The sequence below is a fragment of the Lycorma delicatula genome, chromosome 5, assembly GCF_047948215.1.
Source record: "Lycorma delicatula isolate Av1 chromosome 5, ASM4794821v1, whole genome shotgun sequence".
NCBI classification, from domain to species: Eukaryota; Metazoa; Arthropoda; class Insecta; order Hemiptera; family Fulgoridae; genus Lycorma; species Lycorma delicatula.
Window position 1 is genome coordinate 462,320 of NC_134459.1, and position 19,154 is coordinate 481,473.

The following is a 19,154-nucleotide window of genomic DNA, read 5'->3' on the forward strand; positions in this document are numbered from 1 at the left end:
CCTGAGGTGCCGAGCACGAGCACACCAATATATACACGATTGGTGTGCGCCTGGCGGCGTCATGGGGAAACGTTCCTTACTTTCGGAATAGCCCTCATATATATATATATATATATATATATAATTTATTTACATATAAATACATACATACATTGGTAATGATGTTAACCACTTTCTTTACAAGACCTTGCTTCTTTGTATAACGTATTGTGTTGTAATGAATGATTTTTTCTCTAGGCTAATATGTCTCTAAATCAGCAGTCAACTAAACTATTAGCTTCTGAAAAAATATGCAGTGATCTTCAAATGCAATTAGGTGTGATTAATGCAAAATTAGAGGAAAGAAATAATCATCTGACTGCTTTAAAAATTCAACTATCTGAGAAAAACACTCTACTTTTGGAAAAAGAAAAAGAATTGATTGAATTACACAAAAGTCCAGTTGTTTCTCCCCAGTATGAATCAAACTTCTCATGAAAACACTGAAACATTAGCTCTAAAGGTTAGAAGTTTTTTTTTATTCTTAATTGTAAAATATTGTGTTAAATAGAATGTTTTATTATGCTTTGGTGATTAAAATCGTATTTCTACAACTACTGAATGGTTTACAAATGTGAAGGGTTTGTGAATTTTCCAGTATGCTTGTAATATTCTCCATAGTTTATAATGATTAAGAATTGTATTTTGATAATTCTGATTTCATCGATTTAGTGATAATATTTTATTTTTTAATTAGTAAATAAATTTTAATGACCAAATCTGAATAATTGAATCAAAGGGTGTATCATATTAATGATCTCATTTAGTTTTCAAAATTTTTCCTTATTTTGATCTGATTGCTTTGCTTGTCTGGGATCTTTTTACCTACCACTTCATTCATCTTATTTTTCTTCATAATATGTATGTTTTGGAAGTCTGAAGTCATAATACTGAAATTAAAAAAAAATATGAACTTATGATTTCTCAAATAAATGGCTAGTTAGATTGAGCTTACCTGAAACTTGGCCAGTATCTAAAAGATATTTTAAACAAGGTAAAAAATTGAAATGTTGGTAGGAATATGTTGTGTTGAGCTTTGAAGCTTTGTAGCAGGATAGGATCCTTCAACAATAAAAATTCTGCAGTTTAGTAAACTGCAGTTTCCAGACCATTTACTAGAATATGGTATCTAACAAGACTGTTAGTGTTAACTTATTTGTTATAATTGTAAATAATGTAGAAAGTGCTTTAAAATCCTGTCATTTATTCACTTCATGTGCAGATGTTTTGTTGTAAATAAAATGCAAAAAAAATAATTGAAAATAAACTGTTTGTTTATTAATTTTATTTATTATATTTTGATTTAAATTAACGATTAATTTGAATCAATGATATGGACTTAACACTTAAGAGAACTCAAAAGTTGTGAGTTAAAAATTGTGTTATGTTACATGTAGCCAGAAAAAGCTTTTAGGTTGTAGATTGAAGATGTGTATTTAAATTTTAAAAGATCTTGGTGAGACCTAGACTGGATTGCGGTTCAGTAAACTCCTACACCAGATAAATTGCTTTAGCTTTTATATAAATATTACATTCATTTTAGCTTGCATTTTTTTAATATGTGAAGCCCCTAAACATCCCTTACTATTCATTTTCTTTCGACTACATACTGGTACTGTAAATCTTATTTGTGTGCTTTAATGGCTTAATGTTCTTGCCCAATGACTTATGTTAACTCATGGTTATGGGTGTTACCAAACAATTTCATGAGGTGATCTCGGTATTGCAGGTGTGAAACCAATCTACATTCTTGCAATAGAAAGGTATTATGCTGCTAGGAAGTTGGGTAAGTTGACTTGTGAAAAAATCCAGGAGATCAAGCAGCATGGATATGATTTATGGCAAGCAAGATAGGATGAGACGTAAAGGGGGCGGTATATGCATGATCTTTTCCCAGATGTTAGATGCTTGCAGCGTGTCTTGAATTTCCCTGAATGTTCCCTGAATGTTACACAGTTTCTTTCAGGACATAATGCTTTTAGGGGCAAGCTGGTGCAATTCGGCCTGCTGGATGCAGGTTTGTGCTCGCAGTGCAGGGTTCTGGATGACACCTTTCATGTGTTCTATGAGTGCACAAAATATGATGAGAAATGTACCGAGGTGATTTGTCATCTCTACATTCTGACACTGGATATACAGCAGAATTGGAGTTACCAGGTCGAATGGTCAATAATTGAGGAATTTATGATTTACCTTGCAAAAGAAAAGCAGAGTCCTGACTGGGCTTCCCTTGTTTCTACTGTTTTCGCATTTCTTTGTTACTTTGTATTTGTTGGTTTTTATGTTAGTTGTATTGTGGTTTTGTTTAATGTTTCACTTTTATGTTTTTCACTTGTTGGTTGGTTTGAGTTGTGCATCAAATTCACTTCTACCTGCTTGGGTAGGTGATTTCAGTTCCTTCATTCTACGTTTAGGAATTCAGTCTTGTTTAAGACTATATTTGAGATGTTTTGTTACTATGAGTTCATCTTTGTTAGTAGTACATAGATGGGAGTATCACTTGTGGAATTCACATTGGTGGCATACTAGCAAAGGTGAGACTAATATGTGAACTGCCGAGGTAGGTGACCTCTGGTAAAGCCCTCAGCTCTAGGTATGGAGGAGGTGGTGTGGCAGCTGGAAATATCACATAGTGGGTGTCTTCCCCTACAGGATCAGGATGTTTGCTTTAATTCTTGTTTCTTTTGAAGTTTTCAAAAAGATTAGTCATTTGTTGTAAATTTTGGCTAAGGCTAATTTTGGTATTTTTATTCTTAGAGGTATTTTAATCCTTGGTTGCTCTTCCTTGTTGCAATTGATTTCCACATTTTCAGTATTCTGACAAAGAATTCATAGAATATGACACCTTAACCATGTATGTAACTGCTCAGTAATATGAGAGTTAAATCACATTAGAATTATTATCCAGTAAATGTCATATGGAACATGGGATTGAGACTTGTTTGAGGATAAAAAATCATAGAAATGGACAGTCAGATTTTCAAACATAAATAAAAACATAGTTTGTTCAGTTTCAGTTTTACATTTTTTGATTGCCATTAAATTTTGTTAAATTTTAATTTTAAGAGCTTTTCTTTTTGGTAAATCAAAAAAGGTTTTGTTTTTAGAGCTTTGATTTCAATGCCCTACTTTGTTGATTGTATCATGAAATTCATTAGTGAACTATTTCAAATATTATTTATAATATGAATGAAAAAATTTCAATGTTTCATGACAGAAAGAAGTATAATAATCTGTTATGTTATGTAATCTTTTCATTGATATGACAAGCCCGAAATTTGAAGCACTTGAAGTACGAGAGAACTAGTTAAATGTTATTTTCTTTGGTAGTGTGGTGTAAAATATAATAATCTTAAAATATAATAATATTATATATAAATATAATATAATTTTTTTTAACTTGGTAATGATGATGTGCTGCAACAGTATACTGAATTTTGGCAACAAAAAAAAAGGAAAACAAATTTCCTTCTCAATTTTTCTAGTAAGCCTACTACTATATGCTTATTATTGAGCCTGGTTAGTCATGTTCAGAAGTTGCTTGCATTCCATGTGCATTCATTTTTTTACCATTTAAGAGTTTTTCTTTCAATAGGCTGTCATCTGATCTAGATGATCAATGCCTCCCATAAACTAATTATATTTTACCACAGCCTCTGGTTTAAGGGTTTTACCCTTAAACCAGTTTTACCCTTATTTATTACCAATATTGATAATTTCATTCCCAAATTAAAATAACATCCCTTTACACTTCCGCTTCAATACAAAGCCTCATCTTAAAATAAGGCTTCTGCTTCATATTTATTTAATTTTTCAGTACCTACACTGGACTGGTTTCCTTTTCAGTTTGATTTAAAAATATTTATTTAGTACATTTTCCTCTAAAAGCTCATGGATCAGACAAACACTTTTGTGATAGTTGTCCATAAAGAGCGAGTTCCCATTATGCAGTGCCCCCCCCCCCCCCTGAGCTTATATACTACATTTTCTTTGTGGCCAGGGCCACCAATTTCTTTATCAGAAGCTCTGGTATATATGGCACACCTTAAGACCAAACCATTAGGTTCTGTAAGCATATATGTTTTTACCAATGTCTCTTAGCTTTAATATAAATATGGAAAAGTAATCTCCCTCTCCAAAGTACCGCAACACATAAATTTTGTGCAGGGTTAATTGTTTTATTTATTGTTTTATGGAAAAGGTCTAATAATGGTCATACTTTGTATAGTCTGTCAGTTGGTATTGGTTCCTAGAGTAGATGTTTCAGCAAAATGTAATTACTGCAATTTTGCAATAAACTTGTCACAGCTCATTCAGTTCCTGAAAAGTGACATATTATATAAAATGTCAGTACTCCAGGAAACAGAAAGATGTGGCATTAGAACTGTTCCCACCCATATGAAGGAGCATTCCTATAAATAAATTCCTCAGTTGTTAGGCATTTCCATTTTTTTATTCTGGTGTATGATGTTAAATATTTCACAATAAAACCCTTGTTTTTTTGTATCTGACATTATTAGATAAATTATTTCATTTCTAAAAAGCAAGTTAAAAATTGTCTAAGGTTACTTCTAACCAGTAAAATTTCAAACCCAAGCATGTTAGTAGAATTGAGATCAGTCTTTGTGACACTTTTTTACTGAATTGTGGTGTCAGTACTGTAGTCCTTTGTTGTGTGGAAGTGGAAGGAACAGCGACTGAAGGTGTGTTGATATTACCTGAAAGGTGTTGTGGGTTGTCAACAGTTTCCTCATAATTGCTTTCTAAAAAGTTAAATTCACCTACCATTCATTTGATGAAATAGAGATATCATCATCTCTGTTAGTTGTTCAATACTTTGAATTATATCTCTTTCATCCTGAATACTTTGTTGAGATGTTCGTGGTTATATTTTGTGATGTCAGTGGTACTGGCTCAGATGATAATAAATTTTTAATTTGGTAGTGTGATCTCTTTAACCCTTCTAAAAATATTAAAAACTGATGAAAAAATAGTGCGAAAATTATAAAATTGTCAACAACAAAAAATTTAATTAATATCATTTAAGTTAACTTTTCTTCTCTTAAAATTACATTTCTATCAATATTCTTGAATAATTTTCACTAAAAATACATTTCAAGTTTATGGCACAATAAATGGAAAACTGCACAACAAAATTAAAAATTTGAAAAAATGTTTTATAAAAAGTGAAACTGCAACACTCTACTTATAAAGTAAATGTAACTGATTGATTGTACATATTAAATAACCTTATACTGATGACAACATCTCCACTAAAGTGAATATAATGTGCACAGATACAAGGACTTCAATGGGAGTCCACATCCATCCAGTAAGTCAGTATGAACAATGATTATAGTTCATAGCGTCCAATATGTTAAATAATAATACTTGTGTTTTTTTTTTTTAAATAGCTAGTAAAAGGATTATAATGATAAGATTAATTTGATTAAAAGCCAGTAAGATTTGTTAAGATATATACATTTTCCCCCTGCAGAATATCTGAATGTTATGGAAAAAATTCAAACCAATTTAAAGCCAAAAACACACAGAGTAGCTGGGTAGGTGACTGATCTTTCTTGTGTTGAAGAGAAGACTGCTTACTGTTTAATTTCAAAAAATTATTTCCAAACATTTACAACTGTCTAGCTATGGAATTTTACTGATAGAAAATTCTAAATATTGGCAAAATATATTTGAGGCAATTTCATGTTGCATAAAAAAATGTTATTCATAAATTTGTAGTAATCACTTTAATTTTAATGTTAAGAGGTGTTTAGACATGTGGGAATTCCATGGAGTTGTGAATAGGTGCATCTCTGCTATTCCATTTGTACATTTATCGAACTAAACCTTGAGTGCATCATTTATTTAATAAATTTAAGAATGGGTTTAATAGTTTTGGTCTTCTGTTGATGTACAATTAATTGCTGCAATTTGGTCATGTTACAATTTCAGTTTACTGTGATTTTTTGTTTAAATTTGTATTTTGTATTACATTAGGTTTGGCTTTACAAGTTTTATATTTTATTATTATTTATCAGTAATAACTGTAATACAAAGCCTTTTTTTATAGGCAACTGTTGCTAGCCTCCAGAACATAGTAAATCAAAAAGAAGAAACTATTGGAAGATATCAGATCCTGTTAAAAGAATGTAGAGAAGAACATAATGCAGCTGTTGCTAGCCTACAGGAAGAAATTAGTAATCTACAGCAAGTATCTTTTGAAAAACAGAGTCAGCTTACTCACAGGTAACAATAAAAGTATCCAACTGAACTGATTTTTAATTGTAAGGAACTATCAGAAAATAAAAATTATTTTTTCCATTTTATTAAGTTAGATTTTCTGTTATCCAGTTGCACATCCACGTCTTAGCACAGTGATATTAACATGTCTTTGTAATGCTGAATTTACTAAATTTCTTCTTTGTTTAAAATAGAGAATATTTTTCTATTTGCTGGGCTTTTACTTTCATTACTCAATAAAATTACAAATTTTATTTTTGCTAGCAATTACACACTAATTGCTAGCAAAAATAACAAATATTATAAAATGTGTACACCTGTTTCAGTTTCCTAAGCGTGGCTAGTTTACTATTAACATATTCTCACTCAAAAAACCCACTACCAAGCATTTGATTTGAAATAATATTTACTTATTAGAACATGTGCTAAAACTACTTAATTAAAATTTTCGGTTAGTAAAGCAATTGTTCTACACTTTTCTATTTTTTAATGATGTAATAATTTAATTATTGTCAGATGAACAAGAAATTTTAGTATCTCACCATGTAAGATTTTTAGATAATTTTTATAACTGACGTGGAATAGATATTTAAGGCAACCAGAATTAATTTTTTTTTTGTTTTTAACACCAACATTAATTTCTCTGAAATTCTATCTGAATATGATTGTTTATACCTTCATGAAATGAACAGCTCTAACAATATTAAATCTCATCCATAATAACTTTTCTTTGAAATACTGGTATATTCTGACTTCGAGCTTCGTTTGGTATTTTAGTTAATAGCTTTATTTTAGATGGTTTATATAAATCGAGTAAAGATACAGCCCCAACATTCTCTGTATACAATATTGTTTCACAAAATGACTGTGAACTTTTTAATAATCTTTCCTTTCTACATTACGTATGAATGTTTGAATTCATCGTGGATGAAGTGTAAAACATCTGAGACTAGGCCCTTAAAAACACACAGAACATAGCACATGCATACCGTACAGCAGTGATAAGTACTGACCTTCATGAGTCAATATGCCAAGTGTAGAATGCAAATCTAAGGACATCTGTATTAACATTACATGCTTATTGAGTATGTATAACCACATAACAACATTTCAGTATGCCCTGTAAAGTAGAACAGAGAGGTTACATCCACTTTTGATCAGATTCAGGAAGTGCATGATTGAGACCTTTGAAATGCTGCAGCAGGTCTACAGCAATGAGGTAGTTAGTCAAAGTAACAGTTTTGAATAGCACTTGCACACAAAAAGAAAACAAGGCAGATCAGGAGTGCAACCAAGACATGGTCATCATTTTCTCTGGCATTCAAGGGGAGATTGTACTTGATGAATTCATTTCCACAGTTCAAGATTGATGTAGAGTTCTGCTATAACTTTCTGAATCATCTGAGAGATTGCATTCAGTGCAAATAACCTGAATTGTGGCATGATAGCACTGTTGAACAATCAAACAGCTTCCAAAATTTGCAAGTTTTAGACCGTAAGTACATGATAATCATTTTACACATCCTCATACTCATCAGACTGATCTTCTGTGACTTCTTCCTCTTTCCCATGAGTGAACCTCTAGCTGAATGTTTGCCACTTCGATATCAAAGAGGAGATCCAGTATGAGTCTCCAGGTGCATATCACACTTAAAAAACAGGAATTGCTTTTCCACTAATGGGAAAAGCATTGGAATCAGTGTAATGTTATACAAGTGGACTACTTCAAAGAGTCTGATTGCAAAATTTGAATTTGGGAATTTTTTATAGATTTAGTCTCAGAATCGTTTGATTGTATCTTATGTTTTCTATACATGGACTCAAATTATCAAATTTGTATGCTGTTCATCTGTTTCTTAGCATGGCAACTTTTTAGTTTGATATTCACCTTAAATTAAATAACTTCTTTAAGAAGACATTAATATGTGAAATTCATAGTGAATATAAATAATTTTTGTATTTCAAAATATTAATATGATTATTGTGATAAATTTTATTCAAAATTAATTATAAATATTCATTATATTTAAAATGAATATTAATCTAGAATATTAGCATTTTAGTTTTTTTCTAACCATGCATTGTTAACTCATTATGTATGTAAGTAATTTCACCTTCCTAGTATAAGATCATGTAAATAGACCTCCAAGGTCATAAATAGATAAAACTAGTACTGTCTAATTATCTTACACCTGCAAGATAATTAGATTATATCTTTTCTCATCAACAATAAATTTTACTAATACTAAATAGTCTCTCATATATTCTTTGATAGTAATTGAATAGATATATATATTCATTTAAATTTTTGTTGATTTTGATTGTTAAATTTACAATAACTTTTTACAGATTTGCTTTGTAGTAAAAATATTTACATATTATTGTTAGGTATTAACTAATTTTCTCTTTAATTTTTGTGAACAATATGTTAATGTTAATTTTACAAAAAATATGACCTTTATCTTCGATCTTGTTTCTGTTATTTGATCACTAAAATGTGAAAAAAACATTGCTAAATTGATAATTCTACATTTCTGTGCATGCTTATTCATAATATACTGTCATAGTTTCCATTATCATTTAAAGGAAGCCGTTGTCTCTGGTATTCTCACTGTGGCTTACTGAAGTAAGTCAAAAGAGTTCATCTAAGAATTGATCTGAAGTTAAGATTACCAGACTACTTTCTTTCTTTCTTTTTCCTGTTTAGCCTTCGGTAATTACCTTTCAGGTAATACTTCAGAGGATGATATGTATGAGTGTAAATGAAGTGTAGTCTTGTACAGTCTCAGTTCAACCATTCCTGACATGTGTGGTTAATTGAAACCCAACCACCAAAGAACATCGGTATCCACGATCTAGTATTCAAATCTGTGTAAAAATATTACCAGATGGCTGCCATCTCTTTAGTCAACTCTGAGAGCTCACTAATCAAACAACTCTTTTAAAGCTTATCTATTAAGTTTAATACCACGCTGAAACACCTCTACTGCCAAGCCTCTACTGCTGAAACACCATAATAGCCAACTAACTAATGGTTCATTTCAGGGCAGCCAAGTTTCATAGTGCCTTTAAGCCTTTTATCATTCTTTACAGTTCTTTTTTTAACAAATAAGCGTTAGTTATCTATTTTAATTAGATGAATAAACTAAAATGCTCAAACTTAGTATAGTATGAGTGTAATACTGAAGTTTCATTACTATTCAAAAAATTACTTTGTGGGGACAGAAATGCTACTAGCTATGTTAGGCAGTAGTAAATAAAGCATATTTACGTATTAAGAAAATGTTCTTTAGCAAATTCAAAGTGAAAAGAATTTACTTAAAAATTTTACATTTTATTTTAGACATAAATTTCCTGAAGGGTTTATAATTTCTTAATCTCGAAAAAAAATGGTGTGAAATTAGGTCTTTAGTTTGTTATTTTTTCTTTTCTCCCTATATTGGTTCACAATTGGTTTTAATATTGGTTCACAATTTAATTGTGAACCAATATTAAAATACTTATCACCAAAAATCTATTACTTAATTATATTTTAAATTAAATAACTTTGTGTTATTTATGTATGTTAACCATACATTTATAAAATCTGTGTTTCTACTTATTTACTTTATAAATTATTTTTACTTGGTTTTTCTTTTTATAGAGAAAAAGAAGCCACAGAAACTGCTAAAGAGAAACCTGATCATGTTCGATCTATAATGGAAAAATATTTAGTTAAAGTACATGAACTGGAAGATGAATTAGCTCAAGCACATGATGAAATCTCACAACTCGCTAGACAACTGATTGACTGCAAGAAGAATGTGGATAGATTGAAATCTTTGCCTAGTGCTAGAGAAAAGCAGAATACCCCATCTCAGTGGTCAGTCAATAATATCTGGTATAAATATCTTATGTTGGGAGTTACATTCATAAAGCACACAAATAAATAATTGTTTAAAAAGTTTTTCAAGACATTTTTTAAAAATTAATGATTTAATGATTTCAATTCAAAATTAAAAAAAAAATCATACGGGGTCTTTGGGATCACAAATCCTACTAATATTAAAATCTTTAATTCAAAATGATCGATCCAATTTCCACTTTTAATATGGATTGTGGTTGTTAAGGTGAGTTTATATATGCTTACAAGACTTGTTGACTATATTCCCTTCGTAGATCCAAATAATCAGATCCCCTAATCTGATGTTTGTATGAATTAACTGTTTCTCAAGTAATATTTTATTTTTTACTTACATTATACCTGTCTTGAAGGAGCATCAAAAGGGATTAATAAAGGAAAAATAGGTGAACCAACCAAATTCTTATACAGCCTATGTCACTGAGAAAGAAGTAAGCTTATAAACAGTAAAGGACTTCTTGAAATTGGTATGATAGTTTTGAGATTATCCCAGACTAACAAGAAAACAAATAAAATCTACTTTTATGTAATGTATAGATACGTAATAATTATATAACACTCCCTAATCTAGCACCTTAATTATAAATGAAGTCGCTCAATATTTAATTTTTAAAAAATAAAAATATTATGCTAAAAATATAAGCGATGGTTACAAGTATAATTTTGCACTTTTTTCAACAATCTCTGTTTCTCTAAAAAAAGAGTAGGCTGAAAAAGATATATATATATATATAATATATAAGCTGGTTTTCAAAACTTATATATGCAACCAAAATATTAAGTTTTATATGCAGCCAAAGCAATTTCTATCAAAGAATAGTTTTATTGTATGCAAAATTCCTTTACCTGCCTAATCCCAACTAAGGTAAGTGTTCTAGGTTTAGGGAAATTAGAAGATTATAATTTTAGTTTAGCTCTTGACTCAACTGTATATAAATTCAGTATTTAGTCACCAAAAAAATAATTATTCTGGAATGAAAACATATTTTTTTATGAGAAGCTAGTGCGTCAAAGATTGGCTAGTTTTATATTTTTAATCTTCATATTTTTTGGCAGTTTTATTGTAAAACAAAAATAAATACATTTACATATATTTAAATATATAAGTGTACATTTTAAACTTTAAAATTGTTTAGAAAGTGTGTAGATGAATTGACTCACTAGACTTTTGCTTTGAACGGGTTGAAATAGAGCTGTTATGTATTTTATTCATTATGCACTATTCTGTACTTGTTTGAACATAAGTAAAACTTTGTGAAAAAATGGTTTTGTGTAAAACAGTGATTCTCACCCTTTTTAGTTCAGCAATCCCCAAAAAGTAAAAAAAAAAAGAATATAATGAATATTTCATGACTCCCCAACTCCAATCCAATAAAACCTAGTTAAAACTATTTAGCTGTATTGATAGCGACTGGTATGAACAAGCATGTATGAACAAACATGAGCAATTTACAGGTTACAACTTGATATGTACATGCTCCTTGTAATTTGGTCTGCTTGCATAATATTTACTGTGAGAGTGTCATGTTCAAACATGCATGTGATACAACATGTCGTGCTCTCAGTAATATAAAAGAGACAAGGAATTGCAGAACGTCTGTTTGCAAAACAGAATGTAAGTTTGTAAAAGCATAGTTTCATTGAAAATAATAGTAATTGAAGTTTTGGTTTTTTAATTTGTAGTTAAACAGTTAACTCTGTTTGACTACACACATTTGGAACACCAATACATTGTTTTTCTTTTTCCAGTTGAGGTACACACAACACATCTTCAGTAAGGTTTGAATTTCTTTCTAGTTGAGGGGATTCTTCTGATAAAATGTCTATCAATCAATCTGGACAGTGGTGGTTTCATGGATGGTCGATTAGCCTTCAGCCTAGTCATTGATGATCCAAATGTTTAAAAAATTTGTTCAATTAGATCCATTCTAAATTTTAAATTGTCTGTTTCATTGGTAAGATTTTAATAACTTACAAAATGAATTGTGGATAGTTACATTTAATAATCTTTTAAAAAGTGCACCGCTTTAAATCTTTTCTTCTTTTCAGCAAATAAAGTTGAATCATCTGGTCTTTTAAATCAACTTCTCCCATAAATTTATTATAAGCCAGAAGTTCTGGCTTAGATGCCACCTTCCCATTATTTTGAAAAAAACAGTTATCATACTACTACTGTGGCAAGTAGAAATAAGGGATTGATTTTTTTGTTATGCCATTTCATTAGTGTTACTTTGCCAGAATATATGGCACAGCTGTCTCCTTTTTTCAGTTCTATTTTCCTGAATGACTTTTTTTCTACTTTTTTCTTTCCTATAATCCTTTGAGTACCTATGCAGTCTGTATTGTTTTCTTTTAAAAAATAGGTCAGTTGTGGACTATTGTGGTAACTGTCCATCCGGACTGCATATCCTTTTCCTAATAAAGGTTCAGTCAAAGATAAGACACAAGCAACTGCTTTTGGTAATATTGTGGATCAACCATTAAATTAAATTGTGTTTCTTTTCTGATGTAAAAGAAAAAATTCCCCAAGTAGGCACTTTTAGATTCACACAACTCATAAAATTTTATTCCCACTTCAGCTGCCTTTAGAGGAATATATTGCTTCCAGCCAAGACAATCCTTCCATAAATGCAACAATTCATCAATTGGCAAGTTTCTTTCAGGGGTATACAATAATTAAAATTTTTCAAGCAAGACATCTATTACTGGTTGAAATTGAAAAAGTCTTTTGGGACCAGAAAAAATTATCTATTGAACTGACGTCATTGAAATGGAAAAATTTTGTTAATTAAATCTGTCAATAGGGGTCATAACAGAAAAGTCAGGTGTCTCAAACAGTTCTTTTTTGGAGTAATATAATTTTACAGGTGGTTTTTATACAATACCCATTTACATAATTACGGCTAAGTATATATATATATATATATATTTCATTAAATGTTGTTTCAGTCCATTTATGAACCCTGAATTTTGACAATAAAACAGAAGATAATCCAAATTTAGAAGCATATCTGTTAGTCTCCTCTGCAATTTTGTTTACTAGTGTTTCATCAAAAAATTTCAAAAATACATCCAGAGGTGTTATAATATAGCCTAGGTTCCCAAAAAATCTAAATTTACTCCACTATTTTTGGTAAACTGTCATGACTGACTAATAAACTTATCTACTTCATTCCAACTAAAATTAATATCTTCATAAACTGTACTATTATCACCATAAGGGCCAACATTAGGAATAACCTCATCATTTTCATTCTCACTAGATTCAAACAGATTGTTTATTATGTCATGATTAGAAAAATCTGAATCAAGATTCAAATTCAATAAGTCTTCAATTTCATTGTCAGCTAAATTACACAAACATCCAACCACTGGAAAAAAAATAAACACTGTACTAAAAATTGATGTAAAAATAATGCAGATAAAACACAAAATTCCAATCCGATAAAATATAGTAGTAATTAAATATAAAATTAGAATACTATAAAAATAAAATAAAAAATAAATTAATGGAATACACAAATAAGTTGAAGTAAACAATGCACGCATTTAGCACATGCAGTATAATATACGTGCAATATATTGTTTTCAATACGACATAATTGTTAAAAATAAGTAAATTTCAACAAGATAAGATACAATTACAGCTATCACACGTGATAGCACTACACTGAACGTGAGTATCTCATCAGTCACACTGGGGATTGAAAAGTTCTTGATGACAATGTCACTTCAGTCATATATAAATTGTTAAATATGGTCATTGAATGGAAAGCCACAACATAGTTTGCTTTCAAGTCCCTCTTCAATGAAAGCATGAAACCATCAAAATTAATTTGACACTTGGAAACTAAACATCTGGATCATAAAAGTTTTATCAACTAGATAAACATCTGGTCACTTTTCGAAAGAAAATTAAACTTTGAGAAATCAACAAGCTTCTATTTGTAAATCAAGTCATTCTGATAAAAATACCCTTGAAGCATCTTATCTTGTAGCATTTAGAGTAGCTAAGATGTCCGAATCCTGTACAATCACAGGAAACCTCATGTTGCCTGCTGCAATTGATATGGTCAGTGTTTTAATGGTGTGGAAGAAGCAAAAAAATTGAAAAAAATTCCACTTTCTAATGACAGTATCAAGGTGAATCAATGACATGGTTGCCAGTGTTTCCAATCAGATAATTCAGCAAGTGAGTCCAAGTGAATTTTTTAGTATTCATTTTAATGAATCAACTGACGTGGCAAACATTTCTCTCAGCTCTTATATTTTATGAGATATGAATGCGATAGGGACAGATCAATTAAAGAAAATATGTTGTTTTGCAAATCAGTACCTGGTTATGCAACAGAAAATCTTTTGCAATATTTTTTAAGAAGCTACTAAAAACTATAACATAGATTGGACAAAACCTATTACAGTACTTAGTTAGTGATCGTGCAAAGGTAATAACAGGAATGAACAGTGGATTGAAAAAAATTAAAAGATCTTCTTATATCAAGGGCAGAGTGAACAGACTGCTTTCCTCACAGACATGCTCCTGCCACAAAAAATATGCTGGAAAATCTCAAACAAATTCTTTGAAAAGCTGTAAAAATGGTTAACTTTATTAAAAGTCGAGCATTACAGAATAGCTAAGCTATGCTAATGAAATGGGTGAAAAGAATATTTCTTCTTTTCCATGCAGAAGTCATGGGAGTGTTAACCCAGTTATTAGGATTGCAAGATGAATTAGTAATACTTTTCCAGGATAATCAAATGCCATTCTCTTGTTTCTACAGAATAATGAGTATACGTTGCTGTTGGCTTACTATGGTGATGTGTTTTTGCATTTAAACAATTTAAATGTGAATTTACAACGATGTGATAAAAACAATTTATTATGACAGACAAAGTTCATAATTTCATTAAGAAGGTTGATATCTTGATTATTTGCCTTCAAAGTAAAAGTGGAAGTAAGTTTCCACTTACTTCCAATCATACTGAGAAAAATTTGGTTAAAGAAGATGTTATTATTTACCACAGTTTGGATAGCATGAAGATGCATCTGTATTAGCAGAAAATTCAATTGGTGGAATATTTGCTAGAAGGAAAAATGATTTTTTAAAGAGATTGGTACTGAATCCATTTAGCGAGAGCATTGTTGCAGCTGCTAAGTTACCACTTGAGATTCACAACTAGCCCATCGAAATGTCTGTGATAAAACATACAACTACAATTCACATCTGAAGATTTAGATATGTTTTGGCTTTCTCGTTGAAGTGAATATGGAAATTTAGTCACAGAAGCATTGAAAATATTAATATTTGCCACGTAACTCTGTGAAAATTTTTTTCATCTATGGTTGCACTAAAAACTAAATATAGGAATCATCTTTTATCACTTGAAAACAATTTGCTTTTATGTATATCTAACATAGATCTTCATATAGATAAACTTTTAAATGGAAAACAAAAGCAACCATCTCATTAATTTATTTTCTTTACGTGTGTACTTATAAAATTTAACTAAAATGTTTATAATGATTTTTTTTTTGTAAAATGATTTCATTCTTGTTTATATGTAAAGTTGTAGACTGATTTTGCAACCCCCTTTCATATTATCATGACCCTAAGCAGGTTGTGACAACCAGGTAGAAGTAATAAAATGTTGAACAACATTGAAAACAAGATAATTTTAAGGTTCTAAGTATATGTTGATGCACCACAATTACCATGGCGGACAGTTTAAAGTAGTAATAGTCACTTTTGCTTTGCTCAGGTGTTAGCATATAATATTGTGATCACAATAGCAGTCTCACAAGAGTAAGTACTAAAGTGAGAACCTCTATGCCATTCAGGTGTATGTGAGTTTGCATTCACTACTTTTAAAACAATTGTTTTCACAACTTTTTACTTTTTTTATTCTGTATTTTGAAGTAGTTGTTTTCATAGCTCTTACATTTTTATTATTATATTTCATTATGTTTCATTATTGGTAAATATTGTTAATTTGACTAATATATTGAAAGCTACATTATAATTTTACCAGTTAATCCATCAGTAATGCCTTCCATGTTGATCTTCAGAGTGATTTGAAATAGAAATTTTATCAAAATACTGTTTTTAGAGAAAAATACATTCTCAAGAGTATTAGAATCATTTAAACACAGCAGTCTCTACAAGAGTGGGTTTCCTCAATGCTGTCAATCATGCCAAACCCAAAAATATTTTACCCTGATTAGTGATTCCAGGAAGTATTCCAAAATATAAGACATCTGTTTTGTAAAGGGAATGAAACAATTAAGTAGTTTTCATGTGTTAGATTTCTCTTTCAGTGATTGAGATTACTTCAATCACTAACAGACAGATATTGAAAAGAGATTAACAGGCTCTCAGTGTTAAGGAGCTGCAGAAATCAAAATAATGTAGTGAGAGGTGAGCTGATCATATGCAAAACTTCAGAGCATCTTGATACAATTAAGGTTTTGTAAATTGTCAGTTTGAGGAATACATCATCTGTTACATTGTTTAAAAAGTCAGGCTCATTTTTATTTGTAAACTAGGGTCATCAGTGTTGAGCTTTTGCAGTTGGGATCTTAGAATTAAAAAATAGCTATATTTATGGCTTTTTTCAGCATCAAAGTCTTCATAGCAAACTTAAAATACTCTTCAAGAGAAAGCATTATCTGTCTAGAGAGCACACAAAATTAGCATTTCCATATTTTTTGAGATCATTCTGAAAAATATATATGCCTCTTATTCCATGTGATGATGCAGGACACCAGCCAGTTAGTAACCTTATTGCTAAGAAGTGGATGCTGTCGAATAATATCCACCTTGGTGTACTACCTTGGTTTGGAGTAATTATTCTTGTATTTAAATCGCTGGTTCAGTACTAATAAATTGATACATTTATCACTTTGTATTTATATATGCTTTTAATGAGTCCATAAATTTATTACATTGTTAACAAATATGATGTAGATGTAATGTTAACTGCATGAACACTGAATAAGGACTAAACTATACAATAATAAAATATCAGTTTTGTAAAATGTCAGCTGGTGTGTTAAGCTAACTGAATTATAACAAGTTATATACTTTGCATGAATTAGAAGAAGGCAGTTAGTTTCTTTATTTATAAAATAATGAGGAGCAAATTATAAACGAGTGAACATACTACCCGCCAAAAATCAGATGATGATTTTTTGATATTGTAATGAAATGTTACAGTAATAATATAATTGTAAATGAAGGTATTATATAATGTTGTCAATGGATAAATAATGTAATATACAATGCTGCAAAGATTATACCATATTACAGAACAATAAACAAAGTTTAAATGTGCATATCTATTAAATATGATAATACTTATAATGTTTACGTATAGTAATTAGTCTGTAAACTGTCTAATAGTAAAAGAGAAACATAAATACGAAAAAAATATAATATAAATTTACAAATTACGTTATAAACAATGATACAATCTTCATGAACACAATAACAATCATATTTTTGAAAGAAGAAATCAATGAAATTACAATAACAATAAGTGTATAAATATCAAATAAATCATATTGTGAGATACATATTAAATGAAATTGTAATAACAATAAATTATGCAAATAGTGAACTCGATGATTACAGATTGGTAATAACCACAATTTATGCACAGATCTTCATAATCAATGTATATTTAGATCAAAACCCTAACTAGTAGTCAGAACTCGGATAAACTTGGGTGACAACTTCATGCTTCCAATGCATGAGTGCGGAACTTTTGTTGGTAATTAATACTATATCTCCAAAGGTTATAGGAAGGAAATGCGTTGTGGAGGTAATGTAGATAGATAGTCTTTAGACTATTGTTTCCAAATGGATTGCATAAATTTTTGGAGTAGCCAGCTGCCTAAGCGATTAATTTCAATATTTTGGTAGTTGTAATCAGGCAAAGAGGTGAGTGGGCAACCAATAAGAAAGTGTTCCAGTGATAGAGTTATGGATCTCTGTGATCTGTTGAAATAGCAGAAATAGGACAGGAGTTGATGAGACAAGCTTCAATGAAGCTTGTCTCAACTAAATTAAGGATTGTCTGTCCTATTACTTGATGCATATGATATTGGACGCTCTTGATTGTGCTTTCCCATAAGCCACCAAAATGGGAAGAAGATGGAGGAATAAATGACCAATTTATTCCTTGTGAAGTTGAAAATGTTTGAATGTCTAATTTGAATTTGTTTGATTTAAAAATTTGAATACAAATCATAAAGAAATGCAACGAAAGTTGGAACTTTTGTTGAAACAATTTGAGTAGGGATATCCCAGCGATATAAATCTTTTTAAAGCTGCAATAAATGATTGTGAAGTCAGGTCTAATACTAATTCTAAATGTATAACTTTAGTAGCAAGACTTATAAAAAGCGCGATATATGCTTTACTCAAGGACTTGGATCTCTGCCTGCCATGACGTATTATAATTGGACCGCTATAATCTACTGCACAAGTAGAAAATGGGATAGAATTACTCTGAAAGGTGGTAGCTGAAATATTCAAGCTGTTGAACTTGGGGTTTTGCAATAAATCAAGAGCATGTTATACATTTACAAAAGATGAAAAAAATAATTTTCTTTCCATTTATGATCAATATTTCTGATGTAAAGAATGGTAGGTTAATTGAACACCAGAATGTAAAAGTCACAAGTGTTCAGCTTTAATTAGTTCTGTGATGTTAGCATTAGGATGTAAAATAATAGGATGTTTGACTTGGTAATGCAGCAGAGAGTGTTGCAGTCTGCCACCTACGCGTAGTAAACCTGAATTGTCCAAAAATGAGTCAAGAGTGATAAGTTTACTTTATTTAGCAATAATTTGATTATTTTCAAGACTATTTATCTCATTACCAAAATGCATAGAAAAGTAAAAGTATGTAGTTAAAGGACCAGAAATTTGTTCAAACTGACTTGATTTAAGATTATGAATAAATC

At 30.2% G+C, this 19,154-nt stretch overlaps 1 protein-coding gene across 2 annotated transcripts in view; it reads left to right on the forward strand.

Moving 5' to 3' along the window:
- Window positions 1–322: 322 nt before the first annotated feature.
- Window positions 323–19,154, forward strand: part of LOC142324615 (uncharacterized) — a 42,918-nt gene continuing 24,086 nt past the window's right edge. For both annotated transcript variants that reach the window (XM_075365469.1, XM_075365470.1), the window contains exons 1-3: window positions 323–502; window positions 6,116–6,291; window positions 9,929–10,147. In XM_075365469.1, coding sequence (XP_075221584.1) covers window positions 458–502; window positions 6,116–6,291; window positions 9,929–10,147 — 440 coding nt within the window. In that variant the 5' untranslated portion in view covers window positions 323–457. The remainder of the gene's footprint in view (window positions 503–6,115; window positions 6,292–9,928; window positions 10,148–19,154) is intronic.